This window comes from Gorilla gorilla, chromosome 6 (assembly GCF_029281585.2).
Source record: "Gorilla gorilla gorilla isolate KB3781 chromosome 6, NHGRI_mGorGor1-v2.1_pri, whole genome shotgun sequence".
In the NCBI taxonomy this organism is placed as follows: Eukaryota; Metazoa; Chordata; class Mammalia; order Primates; family Hominidae; genus Gorilla; species Gorilla gorilla.
Window position 1 is genome coordinate 55,689,328 of NC_073230.2, and position 27,075 is coordinate 55,716,402.

The window sequence follows — 27,075 nt, forward strand, 5'->3', positions numbered from 1 at the left end:
ATGTTAACAGGCAGGAATTCAAACTCAAAAACCAAAGTCAGGAAGCTTACCGTCCAAACAGCAGAATAGATAACAATTTCTTTAAACAATGAGCCTCATTATTGCTTTAAAAACACAATTTAATTCACTGATTTTTTTTCACAAAACATTCTTAAGGACAATATGTCTTACTCCAATCTCATTCTCATTGTAGCTGTCACCATCAACACACCTTACTAGCAACATGACGGGAAATGCCCTTGTAACAGGTTTGGAAAATTCAATTTCTATCTGTAGAGATTCCTGGGGGTTTTCAGAAAGCTCAGTGAACTGATGGAGATTCACTTTATCCCGAAGTAATACAAATGTCGTTTTATTTCTCCTATTATCCTGCCATCACAAAGAAAACAAGTTAAGCAAAATTTGCCTTTGGTAAAATAAACACATTAAAAATCAGCCAGCACAGCCTAAATGAAGTAGAGATACTGAGAAAGGCTCTCCTTACCAGGCCATCCTCCTCCCCAAACTCGACCATCACGGGTTTCCTTAGCCATTGCCTGTTGATGGGTCTTCTGCTGGAGCAGGTATAGAGGTTGAGGCCCACAACTCCACCAATCTTGGGGAACAAAGACCATCTCAGAGCAAATGACAGCAAGCAATGGACTTAAGTGAGAAAAGCAGCAAACCAAAGTATCGTGGTGCTGCTATTACACTTACATAAAATTATATGCCTGATATTAGAAGCTAGCATACAAAAATAAACCAGTTTTACTAGTCAGGATGGCAGGATTGGAGTGAATATTATGCTTCATTTGCATCACTTATTAAAATTAATAATTTCTAAAGTATTTTGAAGTATTTTTTATTTTAAAAGCTAATGCAAAAGAAATATCTGCTCATTGTAGATAATCAGGAAGGTACAGAAAAGTATATGCAAGAGTGAAGAATAGCTATTCTATAGTCCCATTGCTCATAGAAATCATATTTCAGGATGTTGAGTATCAAATTTTGCTATGTAATAGAGTACATATTTGGCAGACAATTTAGTTGTCTATATGTATATCTATATATTTTTTTGACACAGAGTCTTGCTCTGTCGCCCAGGCTGGAGTGCAGTGGTGTGATCTCAGCTCACTGCAACCTCTGCCTCCCAGGTTCAAGCGATTCTCCTGCCTCAGCCTCCCGAGTAGCTGGGACTACAGGCATGTGCCACCACACCCGGCTAATTTTTGTATTTTTAGTAGAGACGGGTGTTTCACCATGTTGGTCAGGTTGGTCTGGAACTCCTGACCTTAGGTGATCCACTCGCCTCGGCCTCCCAAACTGATGGGATTACAGGCGTGACCCACTGTGCCCGGCCTCAGTTGTCTATATTTTTGCAGTCTTCCCAAATTACTAAAATTCCCTGATTGACATAATAACAATTAGCTATATATGAACTCTATCCCTATGCTGAACATTTAGGTACATTTCTATTTGAGTTATAATAATATTGTTTTGAGCAAATAAATACGACAAGACATCTTGTTCTGAACAAATCTTTTCTCATTTTCCTAGTGTAGATTCTTACAAGTGTAACAGCGTAGGCCAGGTTGTTGCTGGATGCCTAGTTGAACAAAGTGCTTTCCAAAAGGTCACACTGCCGAACACCCTGGTTTACTCACTGCATCTCCACAAGCAGTAAGTGTTTTTAAGTAATTGCACTTTTGTAAGTTAAAAAAATCATTTTAATTTGTGTTTCTTATTGCTTGTTAGTTTGAATTATTTTCCTATGCTGATTAGCCATTTCCATTTCCATTTAAAAAAGCAAATGCTGTAAAAGATGAGCATTTTTTGACCAAAATAAGATGTACCTAATTTGTCCATACATCCATCAGACATTTGATGGGTCACCAAATGAGCCACGTACTTGAGCCAGACTGGGGTCTGGGGCTACAGAAATACAGAGAATCCTTGCTCTCTGCCCTTCCAAACTCACTCATGGTGACCCTGGGGTCATTCACAAAGCTTCCGAGTGAATGTCTACAAAACTGCCAAGTGGCTGGGACAATCCTCCCTGACTTCCCCATCCTCACATCCCCCTTTCACTGGGTCCCCTGTTCCTCCTGACCTCTCAGGGAGCCAGGGGCCACCCTGCAGGTTCAGCCCAGCAGTGCCTCTCTGGTGAGCAGGGAGGATGGGGGGTAAGCACTGCCATGTCCTCAGCAGCCCCTTCTTAAGCGTCATTCAGGTATACTCCGCATTTGATGTTAGACCCATATCTTCATCGTTCTAAAGACATGATTGGCCAGAATGCTTGCATAATCACTGCATCACATGCTGCAACCCCCCAGAGCCTTCTGTTCTCTGACAATGGATTAGAAGGCCTCAAGGAAACAGTGAATGGGTCCAGTGTCCCAGATACAAGTGACATCTAGTTTTGCCAGGAGTTTTCTGGAGAAGCTAATCTTCTAAGAGGAGTAGAGTCAGCAACGTGTTCTAAGTGATCCCTCTTGGCACTGAGAGGGTGCAAACATGCAAAAAACAGGTGCAAATATGCCAACCTAGTTTCTCTTTTTGTCATTTAAGCCCAATTACTGCAAATTTGAAATGGTCATTAGAAGTGGCAGGTCATCTGTCAGCTTGTACCTGCCCAGGAGCTTGGCTCCCTGGATATGGGTTCTTCTTGAAGAGTATGAGCTGGCTAATGTAGCATAGGCTCTGTGTCTCTGCCCCAGCAGGATTGTGCCCAGCAAGGTCACCAGGTAAATGCACCTGGACAGATCCCAGGCTCTGGACAGAGCTCTGAAGGTTGTAATGAAGAAGGGTCCGGAACTCCATCTGCCCAGTGCTAACATGGTTCAAAGAGAGACAACCCTGAAACATAGAGCATAGGGAGTGGGATGTTTATAACACAAATGCACAAACTGTCTTGAATCCAGACTAGGAGAGAGGTGAAAAGTAGTTAAAAAGCCCATCTCAAGTTAGATTGGATGGCAGGAAGCAAGAGCGCAGGTCTTAGGGCTCAGCGCTGGGTAAGTAGGCAACAAATGTTCTTAAACACTTGTGAGTAATGACGATGATTATTAGTAGGTTCAGATAGACTATTTACTTGCTAATTTCCCAAATGTTACAGTAGCCATCCGTTAAATAAGCCAGCAGGACTGGAGAGGGATGCTAAATTGGCAGAAGAGGAACGCCAGAAGCCTATTCACTTACTGCTTCTTGAAAGCACTGGCCATTTCATAAAGTAAAAACAAAAAAGTCTCGGAGACAATTTCCAAAGTTACCAGAGCAGAAATAAATGAAATAAACTTTGGCCTTTTTAAGCAGTTATGTATCAGCAGGGCTACTTTTAAAATTACTGCATGCAATAAATCATTTGCATTACTTCACATCATTCCTCAAAAAAACAGAAGGTATCCTGAGAAATAATGTTTCTGAGTCAAACATCCCAAATATCCCAAATGAAAATCTACCAAAACAAAAAAAGGATAAAATAGAAGCAAGGTTTCACTGGAAACATTATAATATTACCATGAAATACTTAAAATTCAAAATGAAAGTCTCCAAATACCAAAATGCCACCCAGAAGAATGAACACAGTACTTCAGAAACTGATTCTGTTTTTGGTTTTGAGAAGCAATTACAAATACAGGTTAACATCCTGGGATATGGAAACAGTATTTTTATGGATGGAGAAAAAGTGTGACTTACCAACAATAAATCTGAGATGACTGTAATTCCTTCTTCATGTAGATAGACTTCCTCCTTCGAGTTTTCTTGCTCAGAGACTTCCCAGACTCTGGATATGAGACCGATGAGCTCAAGCCTCACTCCTTTGTCAACCACAAATGGCCCCGAGAACTGGCCTTGAGCAAGGAGTGCCCGGGTGTACTTGAGGATGAGAACCGCACTCATAAACCCTAGCTGCATGAACAGAAAAGATGTAAATAAAATGCCTGGCCTTGAGCAAGGAGTGCCCGGGTGTATTTGAGGATGAGAACTGCACTCATAAAGCTTAGCTGCATGAACAGAAAAGATGTAAATAAAGTGCCTCATGGCATATGATGCATATATTCTTGCCTTTTTCATTATTATAAGGAATTAAAATGACTGAACTATGGGCTGAGAGAACTGGATTTAAGTCCAGGTTTGGTCTCTAGGTGACTATTGGCCAACTTCCTAAGTAACAAGTTGCTTTTTGATATTCGGCCTCTTGACCAAAGGAAAACAAATGGTCTCTATGCTTTAAGATGTTATTTGTTTTAAACCCCAACGACCACTTTGCAAATCCCTTCACAAATTGGCCCCCACCTCCTCCCACAGCCTTCTCCCTCCCCATTACCTATGTGCATTCTATTCTCAAGCCATGCTGAATCTCTTATTGTACCCAAAGAATCGAGGCTTTTTCTTGATGCCCTCCAGATTCCTCTACCTGCAGTACCTTTACCCTCATCTGGACTGGCAGAATCCAATCCTACTTTTCTCTCTCTCTGTTTCTTTTCCTTTTTTTTTTCTTTCTCTCTCTCTTTTTGTTTAGAGATGGGGTCTCACTCTGTCACCCAGGCTGGAGTGCAGTGGCACAAGCATAGCTCCCTGCAGACTTGAACTCCTGGGCTTACATGATTCTCCCACCTCAGCCTTCCAAGTGCTGGGACTAAAGACATACTTTTTTTTTTTTTTTTTTTTTTTTTTGAGATGGAGTTTGACTCTATCGCCCAGGCTGGAGTGCAGTGGCACAATCTTGGCTCACTGCATCCTCCGCCTCCTGGGTTTAAGCAATTCTCTGCCTCAGCCTCCCAAGTAGCTGGGATCACAGGCACCCACCACCACGCCCAGCTAATATTTTTTGTATTTTTAGTAGAAACGGGGTTTCACCATCTTGGCCAGGCTGATCTTGAACTCCAGACCTCATGATCCACCTGCCTCGGCTTCCCAAAGTGCTGGGAGTACAGGTGTGAGCCACCACGCCCAGCCTATTTTTCTGAACTGTTAATGTAGTCCCCTTTCAAACCTACACAAAGTAGAAAGAATAGTATGGTAGTATAATACGTCTATCACCCAACTTTAACAATTATTCACTGGAATATTTTTTCTTCTATTCTCTACTTAACTTTAAAAAAATATTTAAAAGCAAAAAGCAAATCTCAGGTATTATTTTTATCCATGAACACTTTAGTGTGTAGTGCTGATAGATGAGGATTCTTTCTAAAAATATGCCCACAATGCCATGATCACATCTAACAAAACTATGAGTCTTTACTACGTATCTTTTAAAACCAACCTCAAATGTCTACGAGACAAAGTCAGCTGCATCACTGCTTGTGTTTATGCAGAATTTTGTCATTCTTCTGATCGTAGGACTAAGCATATTTATTGAAATGTATCTGTTTGCAACTTCATTCATCAATGCTTAAAAGACACAGACTAATCTTTTTCTTCTTTGTACCTTAGCAGCTCCTAGCAATTGCTAAATAAATGTGTGTCCATGAAATGAAACTGAGATTCTGTTTTCTATTGGCCAGGCTTATTTAACCACAATGATATCTAATGGCTTAGATATACCTTTTAAAATCTAGTTCTTCCACCACAATAAGATTAAACTAATTTGGAAATGCATTTAAACTACTATCGAAGGCCCTTTACATGAGGTAGCTTACCATGGATATTAGGACTTAAATGAAAGAATAATCTTTAAAATTAAACAAGTGCTTTAAAGAATATATTATGCCCACTTTCACAATGCCCACTTTTTTGACCAAAAATATCAGAATGGTCACTTTAAGAGGACAATCATGTTCATTTTTATTTCCCACTCTGAACTAAGAACTGTGGCAGACCCTGGGGTTCAGAGATGCACAAGAGAGGGACAATGGCAGGAATGATTTGATCTCTACCAGATTCATGCTCTGGAGCCTCATGTAGGGTCATCGCTGGGAAGTAATTCCATTTCCCAGGTCCCTCGAGTCCAGGCGAGCCCATGTGATGCTCACCAGGGGAAGGTGAGTGTAGCGAGGTGTGCACCTGCAGCGCCACATGACCGACAGGCAGCATACCTTCTCCATGTGCTATTCCCCTGACTTAGGAAGCCACAGAGTGGAGGTATTGGGGCACAAGATGGACAGGGCCAGAGTCCCTGAGTCACCACGAGGGAGACACCCACTGAACACCTGCTACGGAATGTGTGCGAATGAAGAAAAAATATCTGTTGTATTCAGCTTCTGGGATTTCAGGGTTATCTGTTACAGCAGCTAACATTATTTTAACTAATACAGCTTGTATCTTAAGAGGCTGAGTAGTCTAAAGTTGGAAGACAGATGCACAAAAAGAAATTACAAATCAAAGGTGTTGAAGTGCTAAAAACAAAGTCACGTACAAATTTGTCTCAAACAAAATGAACTCTGCCTTCAGACCTTTGTGAAGATTTCACGGAGAAGGTGGCATTTGAATCTACCCTTGAGGAGAAAGTAATATTTTTCCAGGGGAAGAAGTAACCTGCTCCAGTTATGGGAAAACATACCATTTCAAGGACATAAGGGGCATCCCGAATGCCTACACAAGGAAGATGCCTACGTTGGGTTGTGTGCACAATGAGGTGCAGAGAGTCAAGTGGAAATGGGTGAAGTCCTCGTATGATACAAAGAACAATTGGGACTGGGTACGGTGGCTCACGCCTGTAATCCCAGCACTTTGGGAGGCCAAGGCGGGCGGATCACAAGGTCAGGAGATCGAGACCATCCTGGCTAACACAGTGAAATCCCGTCTCTACTAAAAACACAAAAATTAGCCGGGCATGGTGGTGTGCGCCTGTAGTCTCAGCTGCTGGGGAGGCTGAGGCAGGAGAATGGCGTGAACCCGGGAGACAGAGCTTGCAGTGAGCCAAGCTTGCCCCACTACACTCCAGCCTGGGCGACAGAGCAAGACTCTGTCTCAAAAAAAAAAAAAAACAAATTGGGCCAGGCGTGGTGGCTCACATCTGTAATCCCAGCACTTTGGGAGGCTGAGGCAGATGGATCACCTGAGGTCAGGAGTTCGAGACCAGCCTGACCAACAAGGTGAAACCCTGTCTCTATTAAAAATACAAAAATTGGCCAGGTATGGTGGCGTGCACCTGTAATCCCAGCTACTCGGGAGGCTGAGACAGGAGAATCACTTGAATCCGGAAGGCAGAGGTTTCAGTGAGCCAAGATTGTGCCACTGCACTCCAGCTTCGGTGACAGAGTGAGACTCTGTCTGAAAAAAAAAAAAGAGCAATTGGATTGTGTCCTCAAACTACCAGAAAGCCATCAAGTACTCTGAACAAACAGATGGCATGACCAGGTGTGTTGCTTATAAAGACAGATCATCAGAAGAGAGGTGAACGATGATGCCCTCCCACCTAGACCGGAGGTTGTTGGAGTGGAGCAGCCTGAGATGAGGAGGGGAGACTCAGGCAGGAGGGATGGTAGGAGGACAGGGCCATCCAGCCCCCGTTCCTGTATCCATTGCCCATCTCTCTTGAGCGCCTACCATGCGTTACACCTATGGTATTTCTGTGGTGAAGAGGAAGATCCCTGGTATCATGGAGTCGACATTCCAGTGGGGGAAGAGCAGCATTAAAGAAATAAATGAGATAGTTGCTGTTGTGAAGATATTGAAGGGGATAGCCCATAACAGGAAGAGAGGATAATAATAATTACCTTCAGATGGTGGGTCTAGGACAATGTCTCTAAGAAAGTAAGTAGCATTTGTGCTGAGTCAATGAAAGGTCAGCTATTTGAAAAGCCAAGGGGAGGGCACAGCGGGAAAAGGATCAAGGCAGTACCCCGGAGGATGGTTAGGAAGCAGGAGAAAAGCCAGGAAAGGAGGACAGAAGGAAAGAAGGAGCCAGACACTGCAGGTGCATAAGATGTTTAGCTTCTATTCCACACGCAAGGAGAAGCCACGGGGAGTGCTGAGCAGGAGAGTGGCACTCACTGACTCAGGCTTTTACAATGACTTGACTGCTGTGTGTAGCCTGTTTTCTAAGGTGGCCTGAGAGGAGGCAGAGAGGACAGGACAGTGAGAGAAACTGCCAACCTGGATGAGAAATGACATTTGCTTGGATTTGGGTGAAGCGCAGTAGAGGCAGGAGAGGTAGGAAGATTCTAGCTACGTGTTTGAGGAAGAACAGATGGGACTTCTTTATAAGTGAATGGATGAGGGGAAGAAAGGACTCCGGTGACACCTGGGCTTTAACATGGGATTCTGCATGGATGGTGCTGCCCTGTCCTGGGCTGAAGAAAGTAGGAGGAACACGGGGTTGGAAGGGGTTGGGGGAGGAGCCCACTCTGCCATGCTGGGTCTGTGCAGTTTCGGCCCGTGTGGAAATGAGAGCGTGCAGTTATACGTGCGTGTCTGGGGAGCTTGGGTCAGCTTTGGGTTGGAGGTGTGGGTTGCAGAGTCCCTATCAGATGGATGTAAAGTGGAAGGAGTGGATGAGATCACACAGGGAGGAGGTGTGGACAGAGAATCTAGGAGGCCCAAGACAAAGCTCTGAGATACTGACCACGTAACTGTAAATGGGAAGAGCCAACAGGGGTCAGTCAACAAGGCCAACCAAGAAACCATGTCATGAAGCCTAGAGAAGAGCATGTCCCCCAAAGCAGGTTGAGCCCCACAGAAGGTCCCTGGCAGGGAGAGAATGGGGAGCAGAAGGTGTCCAGTGGATTTGGCCAGATAGAGATCTGCTGTGACTTTGGCAGGAGCAGTGGCAGTGTGGATGGAGATGGAAGCCAAAGTTTGATGGTCTAAAATGCATGAGAAGCCAGGTGTGGTGACGTGCACCTGTGGTCCCAGCTACTCAGAAGGCCGAGGTGGGAGGATGGCTTGAGTCCAGGAGTTTGAGGCAGCCTGAGCCACACAGTGAGACCTTGTCTCTTAAAAAAACACACACACAAACAAGAGGCAGCAAGTATAGCCCATAACAGGCTCAGAACTCACTTTTTAAATGCTCTGCTGTGAAGAGGAACATGAAAGTTAGGTGGAAGCTGGAAGCAGGTTTGATTTCACTAGAGGGATTTTTTTTTAAAATAAGTGAGATTCTAAGCATGTGCAGGATCATTCAGAAGAAAGAAGTGGAAGCAGCAGCAAAGAGTGGAAAATGAAAAGAGAAACTCTGGAGAAGGCAAGGTGGGCAGGAGCAGGACTGTGCCGCCTGCACCCATGCAGGCTAGGCATTGTCCAACACTGGGGCACCCGTCACTCAGATTGAGATGAGGGGCAATGAGAGGAGCCTGGAGGAGAGCTCCACACAAATAAAGGGAGAAACCTATGCAGGGGCTGGAGATTCCTTCTGTGGTGACAGAGCATGGCCATAGTTAGATTCACAGACTGGAGGTAGATGAGAGAATGATGCGTGCTCTTCTCATCTCTCAAGCAGCAATGCAGGGGGAACATCAGCTGACGGGGAGGAAAGTGTGCCAGAGACTCAAGAAGAAAAGAAGGTGTGACGAAGGAAAAACCCAATGCCATGTGTTACCAATAAAGAACAAGCCCCTTGCCAAAATTATTCATAGCATGGATAGTACGTGTTCTCATCCATTTCTACTTTGGGATTCCAAATTTCTTCCTTTCTTCCTTCTTTTTCTTTTTCTTTCTTTTCTTTCTTTCTTTCTTTCCTTCCTTCCTCCCTCTCTCCTTCCCTTCCTTTCCCCTCCCTCCCACCCCTCCCCTACCTTCCCTTCCCTTCCTTTCCTTTCCTTTCGTTTTTTTGATAGAGTCTCACTCTGTTGCCCAGGCTGGAGTGCAGTGGCGCGATCTCGGCTCACTGCAACCTCCGCCTCCTGGCTTCAAGCGATTCTCCTGTCTCAGTAGAGTACTCCTCCTGAGTAGCTGGGATTACAGGTGCGTGCCACCATGCCCGGCTAATTTTTATATTTTTAGTGGAGACAGAGTTTCACCATGTTGGTCAGGCTGGTCTCGAACTCCTGACTTCGGAATCCGCCCGCCTCGGCCTCCCAAAGTGCTGAGATTACAGGTGTGAGCCACTGTGCCTGGCCTAGATTCCAAATTTCTATATTCAAAATTTCTGAGATGGGCTTTGCTATTCAGATGAATTCTTAAGGGAAAATCACATTTCTAATCTAAGTGTCAAACTATGATTCTGGACAGTATATTTTTCAAGAAGTGATCATGTCCCTCAAAACTATATAAAATAGGAAAATATTCCTGGGAAAAAATTGCACTTACCTTATTAGAGAAGCTCACGAGGTCCCTCAACATAAGAACAGAACCAATCATTTCTTCCTGACCAGGAGAAACAACAATAAAACAAAAAGAAAATGCAAGGAGAGGGAAATTAGCTTGTTTGTGTTAAAGTTACAGCTTGCCTATGTAGAAATAGTACAGATTCCCTGCTTTTTGGCCAAAAGACCAATTGGAGGCCAGACCTTCTGTAGAGAGACCATTACTGTTGTCTCCGGTTTTCCTTGGAATCCAGCATCTCTCCTGTGTGCCCCCTAGACATCCTCAGCACACTCCATCAGGGAACTGACACGAGGGCTGATGAAATAAGGGTGCAGAGCTAAGCAACAATTTATTTATTATTTTATTTTATTTTATTTTATTTTATTTTATTTTTTTGAGACGGAGTCTCGCTTTGTCGCCCAGGCTGGAGTGCAGTGGCGCGATCTCAGCTCACTGCAAGCTCTGCCTCCCGGGTTCACGCCATTCTACTGCCTCAGCCTCCCGAGTAGCTGGGACTACACGCGCCTGCCACCACAGCTGGCTAATTTTTTTTTTTTTTTTGTATTTTTAGCGGAGACGGGGTTTCACTGTGTTAGCCAGGATGGTCACGATCTCCTGACCTCGTGATCTGCCTGCCTTGGCCTCCCAAAGTGCTGGGATTACAGGCTTGAGCCACTGCGCCCAGCCAGAGCTAAGCAACATTTTTAAAAAGAGGAAGAATGAGAAAAAAATTACATCAAGTGAAGTATCTTATAGTTGTAATGAAATAAGATATATTCTTTGTAGATGTGAATATTCTCTATTGACAGTTATAAGATAGCAGTTGCATAAATGCTGTGAGCAAGTACAGTCACATTTGAATACATGGTAATTTCTTCAGAAGTTGCACAAAATCATGAACTTAACTCTCCAAGATAAAATCAGACTGTTTCACATAAGTTTTACTTACACAAACTTCAGCAGAATTATCTGTAACAACGATTGACTTGGTCATTCTCTCTTTTATAAACCAGCAGCATTCATTTGTGATACATATGAGCTGACTAGAGAGACCACAGCCATGTATGGGAGCTGAGCTGGCTGGCCCTCTTGGTCTCATTTCTTGCCTGTGTTTCATAAGCATGACCACTTGCTAGTGAGCCAGCCAGTCATGAGCCCTGCCACTTGATAAAGGTTTACAGACACTAAACTCACCCTCCTCTGGGCCATACCTGATCTACAAAAGCCAATTTGCATACTGAAGAAATTAATGCATCCTGTATTCGTGACCATTGGTTGCAGGAGGCAGTTTTGTCCTCCTTAGACAAACGACTCAGGATTCTGGTGATCACAGTGATGTAGTTCCTGATTTCTGTGTAACTCCCCATCAGCTGGAGGGTAGAAAGGTTTTTCAGGCTGGAATTATACCTGAAGGAAACACAAGAGTTATCATTACTGTTCCAACACACGGCAAAACTTTTCACCCTGACTACCAAGAGTGGGATGGGATTTGTTGCAAAAATACCTCTTGGACAGGGCAGGGTAGAAAGAGAATGATACAAAGGAGAATTGGTCTGTGCAACGGAAACTCTAAAAAGACACTGTAAGTCATAATATAAAATTTTACAAAAACTCCTTTTATCAGAACTAAAAAAGGCACAAGAAACCAGATACTAATATAGAAGCATCATGGCAAATGAAGGAATGTATTCCAGAGCCAGACAGAGATACCACCACGCTACAGCTGGCCGGAGTTTATGACTCCAGGTTTCAATAATTGCGCATTTATTTACTTATTTACAAACAGCATACTTACTTGCACTGGAAAAGATAACACAGTATTGTGAAAAGAGGCCTATACATGAGGTCAAAGGCCAGTTCCAGCCCTTGTTCTGCAATTTATTTGCTGTATGAGCACAAGAGTATTGTTTAACAGAATAAATGATCCTCAGTTTCCAAATGTATAAAATAGAAATTTTCATCTGGACACACCGCAGTGGGCCATTGCAAGAAGTAAATTAATTAGAAATCATGTTCTAATTGATTAGAAAATGCATCATGGGCTCTATACATGATGCTTAAGTTCACCCTTGACCAATAAGTGATTTATGGAGACTAAGACCCTAGGAAGCCAAGCTAAAGATAAAAAGAACAAATAAATCTGAGCAGAAACATCACTGGCTGCACAACGAGGGGAAATATACTTTACAGAATTCGTCTTGCCAAACTAATAAACATATAAACAAATGACCAAACAAACAAAAACAACAACAACAAACCAGGAAAAGGAGGTAGGCCAATACCCAGAGTGGCTGCAATATATTATCTAAAATGTCCAGTTCTCAATGAAAAATTATGAGACATCCAAAGAAACATTAAGTGTGACCCAAACATGAGAAAAATAAGCAGGCAATAGAAACTGCCTATGAGGAGACTCAGATGTTGGAATTAGCAAGGACTTTGAAACAGCTATTATAAACATGATTCAAAGAATGAAAGGAAACCATATTTTTAAAAATCAAAGGAAGTTAGAACAATGTTTAGTCAAATAGAGACTATCAATAAACAGATAGAAGCTATAAATTTATAAGTTATAGAGAGAACCAAATGGAAATTCTGAAGTTACATGTATAATAATTATAACAAAAGAAATGTTCAAAAGTAAATTTGAGAAAAGAAAGAATGTAGAAACTTGAAGACAGAGCAATAGAGATTATAAATAACAGGAAGAAAAAAGTAGGAAAAAAATGAATGGCAACTCAGAGAAATGTTGAACAATTAAGTTCATGAATTATCTTTTTCTCTCTCTTCTTATTTAAAAAGCCATTGCATAAAGACATTTCTACAGAGCTGTACTGTTGGGCCCATAACACACAGAAATATAATGTAACAAGAACACAAAGTCTAGGCGTGGTGGCTCATGCCTGTAATCCCAGCACTTTGGGAAGCTGAGGCGGGTGGATCACCTGAGGTCAAGAATTCAAGACCAGCCTGGCCAACATGGTGAAACCCCATCTCTACTAAAAATACAAAAAATTAGCTGGGCGTGGCGGTGTGTGCCTGTAATCCCAGCTACTTGGGAGGCTGAGGCAGGAGAATCGCTTGAATCCAGGAGGCAGAGGTTGCAGTGAGCCAAGATTGTGCCATTGCACTGCAGCCTGGGCGACAGGGTGAGACCCTGTCTCAAGGCAAAACAAAACAAAACAAAAAACAACAACAAAAAAACACAAATAAGGGAGGTGGGAATAAAACTATACAAGAATAAAGAAATGACACTAGATGGTAACTTAAAGCCACAGGAAGATATGAAGACAAACAAAAATACTAAATAAGATTAACATACATTAAAAGCAATTTCTAAAAATATATTTGTGCTCTCTTCTCCAGTTTCTTTGAAAGACAGAAAACTGGCCAGGCGTGGTGGCTCATGCCTGTAATCCCAGCACTTTGGGAGGCCGAGGCAGGCGGATCACCTGAGGTCGGGAGTTCGAGACCAGCCTGACCAACATGGAGAAATCCCATCTCTACTAAAAATACAAAATTAGCCAGGCGTCGTGGCACATGCCTGTAATACCAGCTACTTCAGAGGCTGAGGCAGTAGAATCGCTTGAACCCAGGAGGCGGAGGTTGCAGTGAGCCGAGATCACAGCACTGCACTCCAGCCTGGGCAACAGAGCAAGACTCTGTCTCAAGAAAAAATAAAAAGACAGAAAATTTTATAAAACAATAATTATAACATTGGACTGTTGGGTTTGTAACACTGATAGATGTAACATACATAACAATCATAACACAAAAAGGGAAGAGGAAATGGATCTATAGAGGAGTAAATTTTCTACATCTTGCTGAAATTAATATAAATTTGAAGTAGTTTCTAGTAAGTTAAGGTGTGTATTGTAAGCCTTAGTGCAACAAGTAAGAAAATATCCAAAAATACATAATAATCATTAAAGGAGTGAAAATTGATATACTAGAAAATACTTAACATAAAAGGAGGCAGTAAAGAAGAAATAGAGGAACAAAGTAATAACGAGACATGCAAAAAATAAGCAAAATGGCATACATAAATCCATCCAACCACATCAATAATAATATTAAATGTGAATAGATTACATGATCCAACCAAAAGGCAGAGATTGTAAGACTATACACAAAACCAAGATTCAACTATATGCTGTCTACTGGAGACTACTTTAGGTTCAAGGATAAAATTAGGTTGTAAGTAAAAGGATGGAAAGAGACATGCAAACAGTAACAGCAAGGCATGTAGAGTGGTTAAGTTTATATCAGACCAAAAGAAATTAGACAAAAACAGATAGTAGCAATAAAGAGGGACATTTTCTAATGATAATGTAGGTAAATTCACCAGGAAGATTAAAAAATTGTAAACATATAGGGACCTAAAAACAGGTTCCATATACATGAGCAATAATGGACAGAACTGAAGGGACACAGAAAACTCAAAACAATAATACTGTCAATAATGGATACAACCACCAGGTAGAAAATCAACAAGGATACATAAGACTCAAACAATAATATAAATCAATTAGACCTAACAGATAACCATTGAACATTTAGCCAACAAAATCAGATACATATTCTTTTCAAGTGCACATGGGACATTTTCTAGAATACACCATATAGTAGGCCACAAACAAAACTCAATAAATTTTAAACTACCGCTATTACACAGAGTATATCCTCTGACCATGATGGAATTAAATAATTAGAAATCAATGACAAAAGATATTTGGAAAATTACAAATATGTAAAAAAGTGAAAAACATACTCCTAAATATTATAATCAATGGTTCAAAGAAGAAATTGCAACAAGAATTACAAAATGCTTTGAGATTAATAAATGAAAACACCAACATTCTAAAACACATTGGTGCTTGAAGGGAATTTAGAGCTATAAATGGCTATAAAGAAGATGACGAATCAATAATCTAATTTTTCACCTTAAGAAACAAACAAACAAAAAAAACAAGAGCAAAGTAAACCAGAGCAAGCACAAGGCGGGGAAAAAAAGAATAAAAATTAGTGTAGAAATGAATGAAATAGAGAATAGAAAAACAACCACAACAATAAAAATCAATGAAGCCAAAAGCTGGTTTTTTGAAAACATCAACAAAATGACAAATCTTTAGCTAGACTGACAGACAAAAAATAAGAGAGGGAAAAAGAGATGACTTAAATTACTAAAATCAGGAATGAAATTGATATCTCTACTGACCATATAGAAATAAAAAGGATTATAGGAGAACACCATACAAAACTATATGCCAAAAAAAATAGAGAATGTAGATGAAATGGAAAATTCCTAGAAAGAAACAAACTACTGAAACTGACTCAAGAAGAAACAGAAATCTGAATAGTAAAGATATTGAATCAGTCATTTCAAAATTTCCACAAAGAAAATGCCAGGTCCAAATAACTTTGCTGGTAAATGTTTATAGAAGAATCACTACCCATCCTTCACAAAATCTTCCAAATATTTGAATGCAAAGGAAGCTAGGTGTGGTGGCACACACTTGTTATCCCAGCACTTTGGGAGGCCAAGGTGGGAGGATTGCTTGAGCCCAGGAGTTCGAGACCAGCCTGGGCAAAATGATGAAATTAGCCAGGCATGGTGGCATGTGCCTATAATCCCAGCTACTTGGGAGGCTGAGGTGGAAGGATGGCTTGAGCCTAGGAGGTCAAGGCTGCAGTGAGCCATGATCGTGCCACTGTACTCCAACCTAGACAACAGATGGAAACCTTGTCTCAAAAAAAAAAAAAAAAAAAAGGAATACTTCCAAATTGATTGGGGCCAGTATTATTCTGATACCAAAACCAGACAAAGACAACACAGGAAACGAAAGAAAACTACAGGCCAATACCTCTTATGAACATGGACACAAAAATCCTCAGAAAAGTACTAGAAATCAAATCCAGCACACAGAAAAAGATGTATATACATCATAACCAAATGGAATTTATTCCCAGACTGTAAGAGTGATTCAACATCTGAAAATCAATCAATTTTATATAACTTGTATCTTAGTTTGTTTGTGCTATTATAATAAAATACCTGAGACTGGGTAATATATAAAGAACAGAAATTTATTTTCACAGTTTTGGAGTCTGGGAAGTCTAAGATCAAGACACAAATAGGCTCAGTGTCTGGTGAGGCTGCTCTCTGCTTCCAAGGTGGCACCTGTTGCTGCCTCCTCCAGAGGGGAAGAAGGCTGTGACCTCACATGACAGAAGGGACAGAACGACCAAAGAGGGCCTATCTAGTTCCCTCCAGCCATTTTATAAGGTGACTAATTTCACTTATGAGAGCAGAACCCTTATGGCCTAATCACCTCCTACAGGCACCACCTCTTACTACTGTTGCACTGGGGATAGTCTGAACAGGAATTTTAGAGAGGACACAAACATCCAAACTGTAACAAATTAATGGACTAAGGGACAAAAAACATATAATTGTCTCCATAGACCTAGGAAAAGCATTTAACAAAATCCAATACGTTTTTATAATGAAATACACACAACAAACTAGGAATAGAAGAGAACATCCTCAATCTGATAACGGTTCTCTGTGAAAGACCTTTAGCTATTATTAATATGAAGTGGTGAAAGACTGAATGATTCCTCCTTAAAACTGAGAAGACCAGGATTTCCACGCTGCCACTTCTGTTCAGCGTTGAATGGAGGTTCTAGTCAAGAGAATTAGGCAAGAAATAGAAATGGAAGGCATCCAGATTAGAAAGAAAGAAGCAAAGCTATCTCTAGTGACAGATGACATGATCTTACATAGAGAAAATCTCAAGGAATTCGGTAAAAAACTATTAATACTAACAAACATGTTCAGCAGGGTTATAGGATACAAGATACTCCCCAAACTGATGTACAGACTTGACAAATCCCTACGAAAATCCCAGTTAGCTTTTGTTTTGTTTTGTTTTTCTACCCCCTGCAGCAGGAGTCTGGAGCCCCAGTCTGCCCCAGCCAGAGCAAGGCTGGAGAGGCCGGCCGGCACCAAAGCCATTGTCCCATGCCTGTGCTGCTTTGTTTTTGCAGAAATCGACAGGCTGATTCTAAAACTCATATGGAAATATGAGAGACCTGAAAGACCCAACCTTGTAAAAAGAACAAAGTTAGTCGGCTCAGGTTTTTCAGTTTCAAAATTTACTACTAAACTATAATAATCAAGGCAGCATAGTACTGGTATGAGGAGAGACATTTAGACTAATGGAATAGAATTGAGAATCAAGAAACAAACGTTTTAATTAGGTTATCCATTATAAAAATACAGATAACCTACATAAAAATGGGTAAAGTACTAAGCAGACATTTCTTCAAGGAAGATATACAAAGCATATGAAAAGATGCTCAACCTCATCAATTATTAGAGCAACGCAAGTCCAAACCTTAATGAGATACCACTTCATACTAACTAGAACAGCTGTGAACAAAAAGACAATAACCAGTGTTGGTTAGGATATCAAGAAACCAGAACTCTCATACCTCGTTAGTGGGAATATAAAATGGTGCAGCCACTACGGAAAACAGTTTGGTAGTTACCATAGGACACTGTTTCCATTCCTAGTTACCTACCCAAGGAAAATGAAACCACACACTCACACAAAAACCTGCACATAAATGTTCATAGCAGTGTGATTCATTATAGCCAAAAAGTGAAAACAACCCACACATCCATCAACTAATTAATGAATAAATAAAATATATGTTCATACAATAAAATATTATTCAGCAACAAAAAAGAATGAAGTACTAATATATTTTGCTACATAGATGAAACTCAAAAACATTCACATGCTCAGTGAAAAGACAGTTACTTAAGATCATATGTTATACTATCTCATTTATATGAAATTTTCAGAATCAGCAAACCTGTAGATATTAAATAGATTTGTGGTTGTCTGGGGCCAGTGGGAGGAAGCTGGGTGGTGGGTAAAGGGAGTGACTGCTAATAAGTCAAGGTTTTCAAGGGATGATGAAAAATTGCCTAAAACTAGCTTATGGTGAAGGCTGTATAATTCAATAAATTATTAAAATCAAGGAGTTGCATACTTTAAATGGATGAACATGTGGAATGTAAATGATATCTTTAAAAACTGTTTTTAAAAAAGAAGAAAGTGAGGCTGGGCGCGGTGGCTCACACCTGTAATCCCAGCATTTTGGGAGGCCGAGGCGGGTGGATCATGAAGTCAGGAGTTCGAGACCAGCCTGACCAACATGGTGAAACCCCATCTCTACTAAAAATACAAAAATTAGTCAGGCTTGGTGGCGCGCACCTGTAATCCCAGCTACTCAGGAGGCTGAGGCAGGAGAATCACTTGAACCCGGGAGGTGGAGGTTGCAAGTGAGCCGAGATTGTGCCACTGCACTCTCCAGCCTGGGTGACAGGCGGAGACTCTGTCTCAAAAAAAAAAAAAAAAAAAAAAAAGAAGAAAGTAGCTTTATAGGCTCTGAAGCACCTGCAAGAATGCCATGCAAATATGAGTTAGCAGGATTGCAGTGATAGCACCCGGACTTTTTTATTTGCTCCATCTTGAGAAGATGAGTTCCTGACATGTTTTTGACGCTTGTTAACAACTTGGGGGAGAGCCAACTCTGGAAGAAATACAAACAATGGCTAGGATGTCTGTGTGGCATTGTGTTACTCACAGGTCCTCGCCCAGACAGTCATTTCCATGGTAGCGGGGCAGCACAGTCACCACCACAGTGCACGGCTGGACCTTGGAGCCTTCGCCATCTGTGATTTCAGTGGAAACCATGACTGTGAGGGAACATGTCAGAAGAGGGTCATCTTGGACATGTGGGTTACACAGATGCTTCTTCACACACAGACAGCATCTTCTGGATGACTAAAACTGTGACAAGTGCTGACAAAGGGGCCAGGCTCCGGGCCACAGGGAGCCCAGGGAGTGAAATACAAACTCGGCAATGGACTGTCAAGGCTTGGGGTTATAGTTTGACCAGTTCCTACATGATATATAGAAATTTAACAGGCCTAGAAAAAAGGTGAAGAATTCTGACAGAGGGGACTTTTTAAAAGACATAAGACCTATTTGGGGGACCCAGGAATTCCTTCATGTAACAGGGGTGCAGGGCTGTGGTGAGGGGACCTGCAGATCAGGCTCAGAGTGCAGATGATGGCCAGATGCTGAGGGCCACAGGCACCATCATAGGAACCACATAGAAAGATCGACACCCAGGTGTGCCGTATGTATCTTTATAACAACATTTTCAACCTGAAACTCAGTGCCAAGGATTGGGGACTTAATTTTGGAGGCTGACACTTCTCAAGATGTGGTCTATGGACACTTGCAGCCCAAGCGCCAGGCATCTCGTCTACAAGCAAATTCCGTGCTCCATCTTCTCCCCACAATCCTGAGTCAGTGGATACTAGGTGGGCTCTGGAGGCAGCAATTTTAACAAATACCCTTAACAGATAAGGTTGGTCCTATGCATGGATATAGAAAATCCCAAAGAAGGAGCAGTTTTTAGGCAAGACTCCACTTATTTTGACAAGCTGAGTCTGTGCCACACTCACTCATGCAAAAGATGGGACAAGAAAAGGTATGTATTAAGTATTTACTATATTGTATTTATTTTGCTTATGTTCGCCCCCTTATAAATCTTGAGTTCAGGTATTCATAGGAATTGGCTGTACTGATACTGACAATTACAAACAAATACCATGGTTGTGAATGATTTGAGTAACATCACTAACCCTGACACTGCTCTGGGACTGTGACCTGAAATTTGGTCTGTAAATTCATGTTAAGAAATCTTTACTTCCAACACAGAGCTGAGGCCCTGGCCCAAGGTCCTTCTATTGGGACATTTGCCCAGCCTAGGTCTCACATAGCCCCGTATGCAGCTTGACTTCAAGGAAACTCAAGATCAAACGGAGTACAAAGTCACTGTGATACAAAGCAGAGCACGATTATGAAGATCTCAAAATGCCCTGCTCAGAAGTTTTGCTCAATATAATTGACTTGTATCTAGAAGAAGGTGCAAGTGTTTCTAACTGAAGGTGACAGGCAAAGTTTCATGAAGAAGAAGGAATTTCAGCTTGGCTTAAAGGAGAGGTGAAACTTAAATAAATCAAGTGAATGAACTAGTTCAGACTTCAGGCTTTAATAATCTTACCAGTCCAAATTAAAGAAACTTCTAGATCAGTGACTCTCAACCTTCCCTGCACATCAGAATCTTCCAGGCATTTACACATAAAACAGAAACTTAAAAAGTCACCAACCCCCAAGATTTTTATTTAACCAGCCTGGGTTTGCACATGTCAAGATACCTTCCTAAATGGCTGTATGTCTCTTATGCTCAGTTGAAGCCAGTTCCAAGGGACTGGTTTAGAAGTAACCACAACCTCAGGAACAGGGTCAGAGCAGAAAGTTGTAAACACTGTGGGATTCATTTTGTTTTGAGGTTATGTTACTAACATGCTAACTCACATTCATTTACCCCACATTTTGTTCCTTAGGGGGATACCTTGATTTGGTTTCATCTATAATAAATGCAAGATTCACCAGATATGACATATTTCATTAGTAAATAAGAAATGTCCTGATTTTAAATATTTAATTTATATATGAAAAAACATTCTCTGGCATTTTATCATTTACAGTATATTTCAGTTAAAATTTAAGATATAAAAAACTGATTTAATTTATCGATATTACTAATGTTCTTTCTGCACTAAAAGGTAGATAATAAACCTAAACTGAAAAGCATTAAACTGATCAAGGTGATTTTATTTTCTAGACACAGTTTAGTTTTTGAAAACCAGGAAAAAAGGTTTAGAACTCTAGGTTGGCACAGCTAGTGACTCCAGCTGGCACCATGGCTTACCTTTGTAATTGTCCAAGTGCTCACCAGCTGGCAACACAAAATAATACTGGGTGTCTCTCCCATGGTACAAAGTGTGTTTGGAGGTGTTTCCTATCTGGTAACTAAATTCATAATGGAAGTCCTATGATCCAGTCCAAGGGAGCAAAAATAGTATAAATGAACACACTGTGAATGATATCACAATACATACACACACAGCTGAGCCTTCATTGTACCAAGGATGTTCTTTACAGCCAGGAAGAGGGTAAGTGACAGGTAAGCAGCACTCCCAGCTGCCCAGAGCCCTGGGCCCTGCAGGGCTCTCCATTCACCAAGCCCAAAGGGCTCCTCGAACAACACTGAGATTCCCCACCAGTGTCTGTGTCCTCTCCTTGTCCTGGAACCTCCCCACAGTCACAAATCAGACTGTCACAGCCCCCTCAGGGTGAAGGGCCCCAGCTGCCCCTCAGCTTCCCCACTGCTGGGCATCACACAGCAGGAGGAGCAGGAGGGAGGGTGGGGGTGCCTCAAGGGAAGGCCATGGTCTGGGCCCTCTGGAGGACAAGGGTGGGGCTTCCTACAGAAGGGGTCAGGCAGAAGGGCAGGGAGGTCAGCGTCCTGGCTGAGAGGATGGAGAGGGCAGTGCCAGGGTCACAATATCACAGGCTCCTGTCCTGCCTGCCCATCACCTGAGGCATTCATCTTTTTTTAAATTTTTTTTTGAGACAAGTCTCACACTGTCTCCCAGGCTGCTGTGCAATGGCGCGATCTCGGCTCACTGCAACCTCCGCCTCCTGGGTTCAAGCAATTCTCCTGCCTCAGCCTCCCAAGTAGCTGGGATTACAGGCACCTACCACCACACCCAGCTAATTTTTGTATTTTTAGTAGAGATGGGGTTTCACCATGTTGGCCAGGCTGGTTTGCATTCATCTTTTTAAATCCAACCTCTCATTTCACCCTCACAAGACCCTGAGCAACAAAATCACAATGGTCTTCTCCATGGCCCAGAGGGTAAGTCCATGTTAGAAATGTGCCCTGGGAGGGAAAGGGCCAGGCTCCTCTCCACATTTTGGGTCACGTGCCTGTCTTTTTCTTGGGGGCAGCATTAACAGAGGCCCCTGTTCTAACCAGGCTGCAGGGCAGACGACTCCTGGTGAGCAGGCCCTTGTCTCTTTGTGAAATTCTGAACCTTCTCAACCAGGGGGCCACTTTGCACTCCTCTCATTAGTGTGTGGGGAAGCCCATTCACGCCTAACCAACTTTCCAACATTCAACTGCAGGCTGAAATCCTTCACAGGTGGGAAGGACATCGCTGTCCATTCCTACAGCACCCGTGACTGCTGTGACTGCCAGATGCCACTGTCTGGGGTCTCTCAGGACAGACATGGGGTTGTCCACGTACCAGTTTTCCAGACATGCAGAAGACACTGAAGACGGTGTGTGCTTCCAGACCATGGTGGGGCTGCACCTGACAGGCCATGTCCCGTGGAGCCGGGTTGACTGTCAAGTACAGCTGAGCTTTACCCAGTAAGCCATGCTTCGAAGCTAAAGAGAAAGATGAAGCAGGGGTTTCACCCATGATGGAGAATTACAGCAGCATAGGAATAAGTTTTTATAGATAAACCTTATAGCGGGGGTTCTCAAAGTAGGGTCCCCAGACCAGCAGCATCGGACTAACCTGGGAATTTGTCAGAAATGAAGATTCTGGAGCCCCACCCTAGACCTGCTGACTCAGAAACTGAGACTCAGTGATAGTTTTCACATACCCTTAGGGGATTCTGAAGTTCTGGGGTTTGAGAACCACTGCCTATATGTTCATTAATATAACAAACACTCACTGGGTGGGGCAGGTACTATCCTAGGCCTTGGGGAGACAGAAGTGTCTCCCTACCTGGGAGTCACATGGCAACCACCCAGACAGAAACCGAAGCCTGAGGGAGAGATGATGCTAACAGACCCATTACCCAGCAGAGCAAACTTTCTCCATTCTCCTGGATTCTCTCAAAACCTTAGCCACATACACACGTACGTACAGCTTTGTTGAATGTATAGCACCTATACAATTTTATATTTTGTTTTATTAACTATATTAATATCATAACTATTTTCCATGTTGACATAGAGCATCCAAAATCATTGTTGTAAATAGCAGCATAAGATTACATGGAACAGATATACACTAATATGCACAATTATTATCCCCGATGATTAAACATTTTGCTTATTTTCCATTTTCTGTTATTATTGATCACCCCATAATGATTATTCTCATACATATAGTTTTTAAATGTTTAATGTATTTGTCTTGAGATGGATTATAGAAATGAAATTTACATGTCAAATGGTTTAAAATCTTGATGATCATCATCCTCATCGTAACAGCAGGTACCATCTATTGAGCCTCTGCTACACACCAGGCGCCCTGCTAGACACTGTTCCTGTGTTATCTTATTTAACAGACACATTAACCATGGAAGACAGATCTCATAACAAAAGTAAAACCCAGGAGAAAAGGATGATGAATCCTGCCTGGCTGACCAGGGGAATCTCCACAAAAGAAGACACATTTGAGTGAGGAGTCTTGGGGTATCAGTCTTATACTGGGCTTAGGAAGGGATGTGGGGAAAAGAATGGGCATTCCAGCCAAAATAACCACAGGGAAAGACTTAGAGTCACGAGGGGGCCTGGTGTTATCTGAAGAGCACGGGAAGGGAGGGCAGCAGTCAGCGAGGGTGTGCAAGGCTGCGGGAGAGAAGGCTGACAGGAGACCTGGAGCCTGAGTGCACCACCTGGCAGCCAGCCAAGGACACTGACCAGGCTGGTGGGCCATGGATAGACTCTCATGTGTCTCCTGCACCATTAAGGAATATGGCCCAGCTAAGAGAACTGTCTTTAGACTTGTCACTTGGGCAAATTTCAGAGGCAAAAGAAAGAGGTACAGCCAAAGGCAAAAGGTATTTGTTGAAACAAAAGCAAACGCTGCCCGTCTTGTACCCAAAGCAGGGACCCAGGGCTAGTTGTTAAATGCTAAACGTGGAAGGGGCAGGTAGATGTTTATAGAAACTGTGAGAATCAAGATGACCCTCAGGGATCTCATTGAGGCCAGCCCAGCCAGTTCTCAGGAGAAAGTGAACCTCGGGTTTCCCACTTGTATGACAAAAGAGTTCACAGAGAATGCAAGTTTGCAAATTCCTGATAGGTTTTGATTAATGCAAAACTGTGGATGTTGAACCAAACCTATTTGTAGATAAAAATTGTTGGCTGGGTGCGGTGGCTCATGGCTGCAATCTCAGCGCTTGCGGAGGCCGAGGCAGGTGGATCGATCACTTGAGGTCATGAGTTCGAGACCAGCCTGGCCAACATGGTGAAACCCCCACTCTACTAAAAATACAAAAAATTAGCCAGGCGTGGTGGCAGGCAGCTGCAATCCCAGTTACTCAGGAGGCTGAGGCAGGAGAATCAATTGAACCTGGGAGGCAGAGGTTGCAGTGAGCTGAGACCGTGCCTCTGCACTCCAGCCTGGGCAACAGAGCAAGACTTCGTCTCAAAAAAAAAAAGCCCGGACGTGGTGGCTCACGCCTGTAATCCCAGCACTTTGGGAGCCTGAGGCGGGCAGATCACGAGGTCAGGAGATCGAGACCATTCTGGCTAACACGGTGAAACCCCGTCTCTACTAAAAATACAAAAAATTAGCTGGGCGTGGTGGCAGGCACCTGTAGTCCCAGCTATTCGGGAGGCTGAGGCAGGAGAATGGTGTGAACCCGGGAGGCGGAGCTTGCAGTGAGCCAAGATCGGGCCACTGCACTCTAGCCTGGGCAACAGAGGGACTCCGTCTCAACAACAACAAAAAAAATTAAAAAAAAAACAATTGTTAAGCCCACTGTGCTTGTCATATGGAATGAAAACCTCTAGAAATGGGGGAAAATGTCTAGAAGTTCTGCAAAACGATGATCTCGGATTGAGATAGGCATGGAAACGCAAGAAGGAATGCAGAGCAAGGGTAAGGCAAGGCCTGTGGGTGAATTTCAATGAACATCAGTGACACAAAACAAGCAATAACACCTTTCTAGGGTTTAAATAGAGAGAGAGAGAGATTACGGACAGATTTGCAGGAAAGGAATCAACGTGCAGTTGTCTAGCATAAATAAGATATATATATATATATATATATTTTTTTTTTTTTTTTTTTTTGAGACAGTCTCGCCCTGTCGCCCAGGCTGGAGTTCAGTGGCGCGATCTTGGCTCACTGCAAGCTCCGCCTCCCGGGTCCACGCCATTCTCCTGCCTCGGCCTCTCGAATAGTTGGGACTACAGGCGCCCGCCACCATGCCCGGCAAATTTTTTGTATTTTTTAGTAGAGATGGGGTTTCACCGTGTTAGCCAGGATGGTCTCGATCTCCTGACCTCGTGATCTGCCTGCCTCGGCCTCCCGAAGTGCTGGGATTACAAGCGTGAGCCACCGCGCCCAGCCCTATATATATGTAATTTTTTAAAAAGGCAACTGCTTAGCCTTTACCCTGATGTAGACCTGCACCCCATTCCTTAGGAAGAATAAACTCACAGAGACGCAGCAGGACTCCTCATCCTCTCATAAATGCAACTGACAATGTAACATACCCACAGACACTTGCAGGACGTACGTCTCTCCACTGCTCAGAGAGTATGGCTTGATTGTCACTGTCTGTTCTGTAATACCTGCAGAAAAGACATGGCTGCATGGAAATAAAAGTCAGTGGTCTCAGGGACAGAGGTCACACAGAGTCCTTGGAAATGGGTTCCACTCTTCCCCCAGGGGTGAAATTAACATAGATACTAGTGAAACATGCCACTCCTGCTTGGAAAGGTTGCTGGTTACTGCCTTCTATAAACAGCCTCTCCTGTCCAACAGAAGCATTACTGAGGATGGTCCATCTATCCCTGGCTCAGAAATGACACTAATGTCCCAAGCAACAAGAGAATTCTGTTAGGATCTTATTTTGTATGTTTATAATTATGTTCATGTTTAATTTGGCAATTTTATAAATCACACTATAAAGTATGATTAAGGAATTTTGAAGCTATTTTTAAGTCTGCAGAATACTGATTATGGACAATTTTTAACCTGGGTGTAACTGCTGACCGTGGTGACTGGATTACTTCCTTAGCAGGGAGAGGCTGACCTCACACTACTTACCCTGAAAAAAGGAGAGATCGGAAATACAAGATTGATGATCTAAACATGGACAGTTTCTAAAATTACAATCTTACAATAGTACTTCTCAAAATGCTTCAAGGAAAGGGTGAAGGGAAAATTATCTAAAAATAGTGTGAAATCCAGATCCTCCCCAAGAGGTCTGTAAGGATGGCACAATCACATGTATTAACACGAAAGGGGGAAATACAACAAATTGAGCAAAACCACCATGTCTGGGCTGGGAAATTCCATTAGAAATTCAATTGCTCTTCAGGAGCAGCTTCATTTTGATCAATTCATGTAAATCCCTGACCACCCTACAAAAGGCTGTCACAGAAAAGGTGCGCACCAAGGTGTCTGGGCGCACAGAACGTGCAGCACTTGGCAGCACCCCTCTTCCGCTTTGGTCTACACACATGGATCTCCTGGTAGCAACAGACGCTAACTTTACTTTTGTTAGAAGAGTCTCAGGCCATAGTCCATAGAAGAACAAGCACAAGTAGAAAAGGTACCACAATTCTAAATACTTATCTAGTAAAACGAAAAGTTCAGAAGAAATTGAGGGCTGATATCTAAAAGCTTCAGAAACACTGCAAATTGCAGAGTACAAAGAGGACATTCATACCTGAGGATGAATAGCCTTGGAAAACTGCTTGACCCAGCAGGGCCTTGGGCCAGTCAATCATGAGGACAGGCTCGGCTCTGCCTGCAGACAGGGAGGGGTCCACCAGGTTATCCCCATCTCCAGGGCTCTCCTCGGCACTCAAGCTAGGTCCTGATCCTGGAAAGCTGGTGTCCTTTGCTAGGAAGATAAACCAAGCCAATAGATGTTAAAGAAAAAAAGTCATGATGATCTTAAAGCATTAGTGATTCAATGCTGATATTAATAACTA

At 42.6% G+C, this 27,075-nt stretch overlaps 1 protein-coding gene across 1 annotated transcript in view; it reads right to left on the bottom strand.

Annotated features, from left to right (window-relative positions):
- Positions 1 to 27,075, bottom strand: part of PKD1L1 (polycystin 1 like 1, transient receptor potential channel interacting) — a 162,778-nt gene that overhangs the window by 68,874 nt on the left and 66,829 nt on the right. The window contains exons 19-29 of the mRNA XM_063708537.1: positions 26,808 to 26,984; positions 25,627 to 25,704; positions 22,412 to 22,554; positions 21,031 to 21,151; positions 18,829 to 18,940; positions 11,379 to 11,574; positions 10,171 to 10,227; positions 3,676 to 3,888; positions 2,608 to 2,835; positions 485 to 595; positions 212 to 369 (exon numbers count right to left, since the gene is read on the bottom strand). Coding sequence (XP_063564607.1) covers positions 212 to 369; positions 485 to 595; positions 2,608 to 2,835; positions 3,676 to 3,888; positions 10,171 to 10,227; positions 11,379 to 11,574; positions 18,829 to 18,940; positions 21,031 to 21,151; positions 22,412 to 22,554; positions 25,627 to 25,704; positions 26,808 to 26,984 — 1,594 coding nt within the window. The remainder of the gene's footprint in view (positions 1 to 211; positions 370 to 484; positions 596 to 2,607; positions 2,836 to 3,675; positions 3,889 to 10,170; positions 10,228 to 11,378; positions 11,575 to 18,828; positions 18,941 to 21,030; positions 21,152 to 22,411; positions 22,555 to 25,626; positions 25,705 to 26,807; positions 26,985 to 27,075) is intronic.